Source organism: Lissotriton vulgaris, chromosome 7 (genome assembly GCF_964263255.1).
Source record: "Lissotriton vulgaris chromosome 7, aLisVul1.2, whole genome shotgun sequence".
Lineage (NCBI taxonomy): Eukaryota > Metazoa > Chordata > Amphibia > Caudata > Salamandridae > Lissotriton > Lissotriton vulgaris.
The window spans coordinates 1,158,531,357-1,158,542,246 of record NC_141695.1 but is presented as its reverse complement, the minus strand read 5'-3'; the positions used below and the strand labels follow the sequence as shown (position 1 = coordinate 1,158,542,246).

General features: G+C 42.0%; 1 protein-coding gene across 2 annotated transcripts in view; it reads right to left on the bottom strand.

Moving 5' to 3' along the window:
- Positions 1–215: 215 nt before the first annotated feature.
- HTR4 (5-hydroxytryptamine receptor 4) overlaps positions 216–10,890 on the bottom strand; it is a 1,457,781-nt gene continuing 1,447,106 nt past the window's right edge. Inside the window, exon 7 of one of the 2 annotated variants that reach the window (XM_086931613.1) lies at positions 216–4,062. In XM_086931613.1, the coding sequence (XP_086787739.1) occupies positions 3,975–4,062 (88 nt within the window). In that variant the 3' untranslated portion in view covers positions 216–3,974. The remainder of the gene's footprint in view (positions 4,063–10,890) is intronic. The other variant, XM_086931612.1, reaches the window with a different exon arrangement.

Sequence of the window (10,890 nt, the reverse complement as noted above, 5' to 3'; positions counted from 1 at the left end):
CAATGACAGTCCTGGCAAACACATTTATAATGATTCTTGCCGCTATGTATATTTCTTGGACTGTTAATCTCAGAGTAGCAATCAAGGATCATAGCGAATGGTCGCATTTGCGGGCATCATGGTATTCCGTCAATGCTGCTGGATAGCAGCAAAAATTAAAGATAGGTACCTTCCATCCATAATAACTTCTAATAAAAAAACACAAAACACGATTCTTACTAAATAAATAATGTACATTTCTTTTACATAAAAAACACATATGAGCAGACCTCTATACAGGATCTTACAATGTAACAAAATACATAATTTGCCATCAGTCTGAGGCCGCCATCTTTGGGTTCCATTTCTCTTGAGAACAGAAAGCCGCGAACGCTGCTGCGTCAAGGATTTATTTGACCTACCAGAACTTGTGGAATGTTTATAACAGCCCCTGATACGTGACAAGTTCCCCATGCCCCACCATTCACAATTCCCATACTCAGCCCCCCACCCCCTTCCCCAATGAGAACACTTTAATATAGCAACAAAACACATATATATAAATAATTTTTTTAATCAAATGTTTCATAGTTTAGTCTAGGTGATGCTGACAGCTCCTTCTTATGTGCTCTATTTTCACCTCTTCTGGTTACCTGATTTTCCAGCAGTGCTTAATTTGAGCAGGTGGTTTCTGGTGCTCGGCCTGGCACTTTATTCTCAACACCAGCCCTTATGACAGTATGCCACATGATGGCGCTGATTATCTAATTTAGAGATGAGCACACCAACATTAGTTTATTAATGCAATTTACATTACAAATTACTAATACCTGCCTTTCAAGCCACTCCTACAGCTCTGGGCATGGACTAGTCTGAATTGTCACACTTGTAGCAGTGTGATGGTTAATAGTTGAGTTGGTAGTGCCATTGGCAGCGCTGGCAGGGGCAATGTGTGGTGCAAACTGCAATGGCCACATGAAGAGGGCCCTGGCACTTCGGTTTTTTTACAAATGAAACACTGTTTTCCAAACTTACACTATCCTACCAAAGATTTACCCCTGCCCACAGCGACACCATGCGAATAGAGGCAGTTTCCGTTCTTGCAGCAAAAGGAGAGCTGCTGTGCCACCTTAAGACCACATCAGGTACTGAGATAGGCAGACAGCTGCATCGGCTGCAACTTCCAAACAGGGAGAGATTTGGGAACAGAACTTTGAATCAAGATTTGGGCTAATACTTTTCTTGGTCCACAAACTTGGTAAAGTAATCATGACGAGGGAAGGAATGACTCTGGAACAGACTGCTTGATTCGTGGCCAGCATCAGTACATTCAGAACTATTAAAAGTTCATGTTTCTCTTTACCGGTAATAGAAGGACGAACCATGTAAACAATAAGAATCTGTGAAAAACAGTATTTAATAGTTTTCTCTATAGTACGATCAGTTGAATTCGATTTGAGTGTTCATTTAAAAGTGGAACTTAGATAACAGGTGCAGTGCACCTAACTCCTATCTTTTCAGTAAAAGCAAATATGTTGCATTTTGTCTGTGATCAGGGTTGCCTGTTTATGTTCCCTTCTTAAATGGGTTTATAAAACCATGGGATTAGTATCTTGTCCTACAAAGCCATCCAAGTATTCAGAGGTCAACTGGAAAGTTGACACCCAAAGCATGGTTTCTGAGGTGGGATCCCCTGAACTAACTAAAATAAACTTGACCTAAGGTGTGGGTTTTGAGATTGGTTCAGAAGCAGAGGTGTGATCCCAAATCTTGCTTCTATGTTGAATGTGTTGTGTTGCTAAATGCATTGCAAAGAGAAGTGCAGAATTAAGCCCTAATTTGAATTTGGTGTTAAAACTGTGCAAGGCATTGCACCTAGAGGTAGGTGGCGGGCCGAAACCTTGCCTTGCACTCCATCTACTTTTTGATTGTTAAATGTTCTGAAGGAGGACTTAGGTGACAGATGAATTTTACTCTTAAGGGTCTCAGGAATGTCATTTATGTAATCAACATAAAAACCAACCACACATCATATATGCACTGCACAGCGTATGCTGCTCATACCAATGTCTGAAAGAGGTTGAAGGTTGGTAACCTGTATTTTTCTCTCTACTGACATGAACCAGTTTCAATAATACAATCCCAGCATCTGATCAATCCTAGGGCCTCTGTTCATATGATCACATGCTTGGATCTTCGGATTGCATAATACTGACCAATGAGACCTTATTCTGAACTTACATGTTCCAGGAAGTGATTGATGGGCTGCTCACTCCCATATTGGAATGTTGGAGCCTGGGTTTCTACACAAGGACTGTATTTTGACTGAGAAATCTTGGGAAGCATGATGTTGAGGCCAGCAGTGGTCTGAGGACTGAAGAGGTCAAGGTATACTGGTATAGTTGCTCCCCTTCAGGTTTTACAAGCCCTGAGATGCTGACTTTGCCAAATAGTGATTCCAGGCCAGACAGCCATGTTCACTGCAAATGTCAGAACAGGCACACACCTTCATCATGGTTGCCATATTTTTCTAAAGTATCACTGGTTTTACTCATTCTGCTTTGGAATGTGGACAACTCATTTTTAGTTATCTTCCCGGAGAGATCCCAATATCCCCCAGTGGATATTTTTGGGATATTACAGATGCAGGAAAACAATGCCCAATCCATGTATTTTCCTAAATGCATCTGAATAATGTCCTGGCACTTCCTTCTAGATCGCTAACCTAGTAATATCATATCCTGGCTCTTCTCTGACTTCTTTAAATGCCCTGGATAGGAACCCAGTGCTAGCTAATGCCTTGTGCATCTCAGTAGTGCACCTACAATTTGCCATATTTCTCAAGCATCTCCTAAAATGCATTGGTGTACCTGTTGTGGTGAATATCAGAGTGAGCAATGAGCATGCCATCTGGTCACAAGAACCACAATGCAATGGGACAAGAAGGAGCAGTCCCAAACCTTGCTGACAATAGGCAACACATGCACATTAACAACGTCAGAAAACAGAAGCCGAGTGCCTTATTCTTCTATCAGCCCCTGAGGATGGTGCCTATCCTATCTAGCACCTCCCTGCATATTGATGAAACATGGCGGCGATGTTGCATATCAGAGAACACAATCACATGCATCTGATATTATCCAGATGGCACCACACCTACAAAGTTGAAGTTGATAGGAAGAGAATCATGGAGGGCCTGTGAGATCCTTTTCTCCATGCAGGATATGAGAAACACTTGGGTACTCGCAACATTCTTAACACACAACCAAAAGTCTAGATTGCACCCCGCACCTATAATGGTGGAGGACATTTCCGTGTCGTGGAGGAAGGAATCCATGCAATAGTGGATGAGCAATACTGCCTCAGTAGACCATTTGTTATTAAGAAAAGGTTCAGTTCAAGCAATCCAGTTCATGTTTTTGGTGTGGGAGCCACATATCAGCGCCAATTGAGCACGTCCAGTCTAAATCCTGTGTGTTACATTTGGTTGCAGGAAGTAATGCTTCAGCAGCGTGCTCCAACTTTAACAGATGAGACCCATAGCTACAATGGAATGATTTTTTAGAAGTTTTGAAAAACTGTTTGCTTCAGTTTGCCATCTCTGTCTTAGTGAAAATTGCACCATGTAATTTAATCATTGCCAACCTTTCCTATGGAGCGAGATGTCTGCACACCCTGTTGTCTTGCTACAATGTCTTTGGGTTAAGGGTTGCGCTGGAATGTGGAAGAGACCATACAAGCCTAGGCCAGAAGAAACATTGGCCATGCTCAGTAGAGGAATATAACAGACCCTTCTGTTGCCACATTGAGTACGGAACACCCTCCAGAGCCATCAGGCTGGGAGATCCCAGGTGAGGTCACTTGGCTAGCTGTCTCCACTCGACATATGTGGACGAGACGCTGGTCTAGGACAGACAGCAGGGGCCGTGCAGAAGAACAGGCACCAGATACTCCCTGCCCTAAACATCCTTGTTGAGTGTGGTTCAGGCTGTCCCTCAGAAACAGGATTCCTGCGACTCTGGGTCGTTGTGTATGGGAAGCTTCTCCAGCTCTTGGTTGTGCCCGTTGTGTAGGACAGTGTATCTGAGAAAGAAAAAACACAAAAGAAAGGAGAATATCAGCAAGTGGGGTAAGGTAAGTAAAAGCACAGGGCAAGACACCCAGATTCTCCGTTCAATGCACTGATGGATTAGCAAATCGCACATTATTAATTATTTAGAAACGCTTATCAGCTCATCTGATGCCTGAATTGAAAAGCATCGACCTAAAATTTACTAATTCCTATATCAACTCCCATGTTTTGTAGTCGTGTGAGATCTGTTGCCTACGTATCATTTCCTTACACTAAACCCGGAAGTGGTTCACCCTCCACTGCAAGGCGCTCCCTTCTTCTGCATCATATTTCCTTTTAAACTTTATGTGCCATATTTTCTGCTAACTCTTTTGGTGTACATCGCATCAGGCTTGAACTCAATTTCCAATTTATGTTGCCTTGTAATACCTTCAACAAACAAATCCGTAATAAAAGCTTTGAAAAATCTTGCCAAAGTGGACGCCATTTCAATTTCAAGCAGAAATGGCTATTCATGCTCATGTGCAAAAACCTTTTTTGGATTATTAAAAAGTTTTCAACTGTTTGTTAAGGCGCCCTATATTTTTTGTCAAACAGTTGTAAATACTGCTTATGAAGTATTACCAAGTATTGGCAACCTTTTTACAGGTCAAAAAAGCTACTTATAATTTATTATCAAATAAGACTATTTAAAAAAAATGTAAATAGCATTTGTAAATTGTAAAACTAGTGTAAATCATTACTTATATTGAGCCTGATTCCCAAACTACACTTTGCAGTTTGTGAAGTAGTACTAAAGCAGCACCACATGGCACATGCTACAAAATGCAATTTCAAATGTAGGGGGAAATCTCCACGTCGACCTTTACCTTTTCTATAGGGAGATCTCCACACATATAAGTTTGCTACTCAGGCCCTGCTTACAAGTGCAGGGCTAAACTCCGACCCCTTTGCAAATGCTTGTTTGCAAAGGGATTGGAATTATGAGTTGTGTGCTAATTATCACGCCCTCACAGTTTTTCCACGATAAATACTGTTTTGATAAAAAAAATGCTGACATTCATCAGGGGAAAAGCTCATAAAAAAGACATAGCCTGGAATCCGGTGTGTTAAATTCCGATTCTGCATGTTATGCCACATTTACAAGATAAAAACTCAGAATAGGAGGAAGTTGCAACACAACGTACCTCTACCTAGGGTAATGGGATCTAGCACAGGTGGTAAATACCTCACACGAATCCATCTAAACTTATGAAGAGGGCCTTAGTAGTAAATGTGGAAGGGACCATGATAGTGACTGGTAAACAGGGGAATACCTATGAATCAATAGGAGCTTTTTAGGGAGAGAGACACCAATACACACACCCACCCAAAAAAAGTGCCTTTGAAGATGAGACCATTTGCTATTCACAAAATACACCTGTAAAGTTACTACAGCCCAAAAGGCAACACACAGTCATACATTCCGTCTTATATGTTCTTACACCCTGGTTTCAGGCAATGACACCATGCAATTTGTAGTAAATGTCCTCTCTACTGTTCTTCTCTGGCTAGACTGTACTATGTTATCTGTGACATCATAGAATGCCAGGGTGTCCCTCTAGCTCACTGTGCCTTTCATTTACTTACTGTGGCAGTTGGTCATCTCAGACTGAGCTAAGGAACCTGCAATAAAGGATCTTAACTTACTAAGCGGACTCTGCATCTTTCATTTACCACACAATTCTTTATTCAGCTGTTAATCTACACTCGAAAAAGAATAGCAAGAAGTGTATATTTACACCTTGATGAAAGATTAAATGTACATGCCAGTAAACCTGCATTTGTGAATTTCCCTCTAAGAATAGGGCCCATTGTACATGAGATTTATTTATGATAAATAAAAGCAGATGTATGAGTTGCTTACTTGTGGAAAAGGCTGCAAGTTAGGCTTTTTTCAATACTATGCTGTTTACAACTCTAGGTTCATAGGTTGTCTTAAGAAAATGCGTATGTGGTGCATCATTGTGTAACATATTCCACCTTTAAATTTTAAAATCAAATACAAACTATAATGGTTAATATAAAAAAAATAATACCAATCATTACATGTTTGTATTGCAATACATTTGCTGTTTGGTTTTTATTAAAATATATTTTATAGAATAGTTATTATGTGACAACCATTTCTATTTTTTTAAATTTAAATGACAGTCAATATGTAATTCTAAGGTAGTACAGATGATATGATCAACATTACAATTATTCATGTTTTAACTATTTTTTACTTTGTTATTAATTTATATTATAGGCATATGTATTTTATCCCATTATTTGGTTGGCAATGAATATTCTACATCTGCATTGGTAAGTTACACATTTGTGCATATTATACACAGGCACGCATACCTAGATTATGCGCAAACTTTATTAAGTATGAAAACAGTGGTGGATGGAATGCTTGAATCAATCTCAGCCACTAATAATCACTCGGGCTGCATCCCAGTCCACAGTATTTACCACAAATTACCAGGGGCTGAAATTAATTAAAGCATTCCATCCATCACTCTTGCTTACTATATATAGTATGTCACTATATAAAGGTATGCCCAGACCTGGGTCCCGTGCACACTGTGTCACTGGAACCAAGCTATAGCTGGCTGATTAGCCAATAACAAGGACGAAACAGGTCCTGGATTACTTGTGTTCCGTTTCAGGGAGTACCTGGCTTGGCAGTTCGGGATGGATTGTTCTTACTGGTGCAGGATGAAGACTTATTTGCATATAGCTGGGTCCAGACTGAGGTGGCTTGGTGCGGAAAATAATGATGGACTGGAATGCGGCACAAACAATTTACCAGTGGCTGTTAATTCAAGCATTCCATCTACCACTTTTGTATACTTTAGTATGTTGCCCAGCCTTTATAGACAGCTTTACGTTGTTTAACAATGAGGTATAGCAAAGGTACTAACAAAAGTGCATATTTTGATTCAATGCACACAGCAGTATTTGTGAGTAACAATGAGCAGGAATATGCAAATGATAAGGATGCACATTTTTGTGATATCAGATTTTATGTACTGCTCTTACTCTTTTTAAGTTAATAAAATTGACAAAAGTTTTGAAATGCTTTTTTGATATCAGCCCTACATTTTGGGACCTATTACGATGTCGATCGTAGGCTTCCAACCTCAGCCCGGAATGGCTGCCCCGTAAATGTACAGCATGCTAGATCCTTTGGTATCACCCTTGAAAATCAACTAAACCTCCGCAGACACATCACACCCATGGCCAAAAGCGCACAACATCAACTCAGCTAGCTGTGGGGCGTCAGACAACTGATCCCGGAACAAGAGCTTAAAATAGTGGTGCAGTCTCTCGTTCTCTCCAGACTAGACTACAGAATTGCCCTTCTCTCAGGCATTCCAAAGTTCATCTAGGTCCACTGAGGGCAACTCTACATGCACTAGCAAGCTTCGTGTTAGGTCTCAAGAAATGTGACCACATTTCCCTGACCCTGCTCACTCTCCAATGGCTTTCTATTCAAGCTCGATCCCTTTTCAAAACCGCCTGCATTACGCACAGAGCATGGCACTCCTCTACACCTTCCTATCTATGTGAGAAACTGAAAACCTCTGGAGCAAATAAGGGTTCCAGAAATGCCAATCCCTGCTCCTGCAACTGCCCACCTTCAATCGAGAACAGTAGATGAGCCTGTCATTCTTTGGTAGTGCCACAAGAACCTGGAATTCCTTACCTCCCTCCCTTCGCCTAACAAACTGCATAGCCACCTTCAACAAAAATGGCCTCTTTTGACAGACACCTTGGTTAATCACCCTCAACCATACCTACGTACTCTATCCAGGATACAAACTATCATCATTGTGTGTCCCCACCATCTTAATCAATGCTTGAACTGTTTACATCTCTTGGCCAATGGCTGCACTTGTCCTGGCCGTAGCTACTAATGCAATATGTCAGAATGTAATTATTGTAACTATAACTTGCTGCACCCTTATATCATGCTACTGCTGTAAAGCTCTCTGATGCCTTTGAGCCAATTACGCACTATATACAATTGCAAATTTGTTAAAAAAAAGAAGTGCCAGGGCCCGCTTCTGGAAGCCACAGTAGCTTGCAGAATCCATTGCCCCAGCCAGCGTTGCCAATGACAGTACCACCATAACTACTAACCATCACAATTCTACAAGATTGACAGAAGAGCACTTAAAACCTGGCTCTATAAGCAAGCTTACAACTAAAGGTCCTCTCGAGCCACGCACCCTGCCTTTTCTACAGCGCCATGAAACTAATCGGTGTAAGTGCGCTCTACAAATCATTCTTAACATTAACATTAACATTCAAACTATTTCAGGCCCCCAAAGCTATGAGAATGGCTTGAGCAGCAAGTATTCGTCCTTTTAATGTTTATTTAATTAATTTACAACTGTTGTGTGCTCATCTTTACCTTTGACAAACAGTGCCACCATATGGCAGACTGTCATATGTACCAGTGTTGGCAATTAAGTGCCGGTGCCGAGCACTGGAAACCACCGGCTCAAATTAAGCACTGGATGGAGATATACACCAGCACTGATGGAGGCATGAATGGCACAGTCAGCTGTATGCACCAACACTGTTGGGGACCAGCAGATGTGATAGCGATATGCACAAACACTAAAGGAGCTGTGCACGGCCACATATGTTGGCATTGAAATCAGTGTTGGGATATGCACCAGTCAGTCACATGTTGCTACATTGCAATCAGATGGATGCTTTCGAAGCATTGATGTTGGTATTCAGCGAGAGTGATGGCGGCATGCACTTAAAATGGATGCACTGGCAGTGATGAAGAAATGCATCAGCACCAAATAAGGTATGTAATGGCGGTGATAGTGGTATGCACCAAAATGGACTGTGCTGTTCAATGCCACTGACACCACAATCCTGGAGGCATGCGCTGGCACTGATGCGGGTACAGACTGACACTTGTGGAGGTAGCTGCCGGCGCAGATGGCAAATATGGGCCCAAATAGGAGCATACTGTAGCATGGATAGAGGCACAGAGAGCCCAAATGGGGGTATATTCCAGCGTAGGTGGTGGTTCACCTCAACACTGAATATGATATGTATTGGCACCAATGGAGCAATTGAATGAGGTATGGAGCAGCACTTTCGAAAGATGTATTAACGTTGATGAAAGCAAGCACTGGTGGTGATGGAGGTATGCGCCAGCATGGATGGAGCTAAGTATTAGCACTAATAGCAGCAGGAAATAACTTCGTAGTGGTATACTACTGTAGTGACATAAGTATATTCTGGCCTTGATGGAAATAAAGACCAGCACTGATAAAGGTATGCACCAGCATGTATGGGGATAAGGAACTCCACTGATCGACGTATCCAATAACAATGATTGATCTATGCATCGGACCTGATGGAGGGATGAAGCAGCACTCACTGCCATGGTCGAAATTCGCATTCATCAATTGCAAATGAATATAGCATGCGTCCCTTTTGGGGGACTGGATTTTTGGGAAGTTGGACTATATATATATGCAGTGGAATAAAGCAAAATACATTCTACTAAGAATGCTACCTTAGGATACTAGCTACAGAATGAAACTGGAAGCAACTAGACATTTCTCCACTGCTAATAAGCAAGTGTTCGAAACTGGACAGGGTGGTAAAATGAGCCTGTAAAACCCAGTTGTAACTGACCAGACATTAAATGCACAAGTAGAAACCATGCAGACGCGACCCGCCTTGTGAGCTCAGGGCTGGGCGTCAGTGTCCCCAATGCATGGACTTCTCTAAACGTGGAGGCGGGCTCATCGAGAGGCACCTGTACCTTCAGGTGGGACCGCCTGGCCATTGGTCGATGAGCAGAGAAGCAAAGGGCACAGTTTATAGCACCAAAAAGTCTAGGAAAGTGAGCCACATCCACAGAACAGGGAGAGAGTCCCTAAAATCTTCAGGCCATTGAAGAAAAAACATCCCCTGCTCTCCAACCATTTCAGAAACACTGATGAGGTTTTCAGCAAATGGTCTGCTGTACCGCCTGCAACGGCTGGGCATTGATGAGAATTATTCGACAAGGGATGCCAGAGTTTGGCAGGGACCTCTGCACGTGAGATGGGTGAATCTCGTTTGCATATTATTGCACGCAGAAGAAGAACTACAAGACCACATGGCAACAATTGTGCGGCGTTTAGTTGTTTCTGTTCCAAAGATTGCACGTCTGGATCCACCTTATCAGCCTCTGTTGTTCAGCAGGCCTCTGGAGTGGAGATGTGCACAGGGAGACTCTGAAGGGCAGTCAAGGTTCTCTGTAGGGCAAAGGTGCTGATAAAAAATTATTGAACTCTGACGACACAGGAGGCTAACGCTCCCCCGCTGAAGAAGGTCAACAAACATACGCTTTTGTTAACAGCACTTACATGGTCAGTAACACAATCATGTAGCTGCGTAACCTTACTTCTTAAAATGTGAATGACTCCTCCTGAACCTTCCCAATCTTTCTGAGTAACGAACCTGTTGGAAAAACTCTTCCTTCAACTCCAGCACTGGTCATTGAAAGGTGGAGTGACAGCCTATGTGAGATATCCCAGAAGTGAGCAAATCCTTTTTGTGAGCCTCTTTCAAGAAGTTTGGAGATACCTGACACTTGAGGGTGACTACATTTGGGAACTCACGCCCAAAAAATTGTGAATGGTCTTTAAAATCTTTTTCCAGTGAGCATATTAAGGAACGTGGCTCTGTTATTAAATGGCAAAATAAGTCCACTAATAGGAAAAGCCTTTTTGCATGGAACTCCCTGTTCATTTGTCAAATTTCCCCAAAGCTGCGTTGAAAGCTAA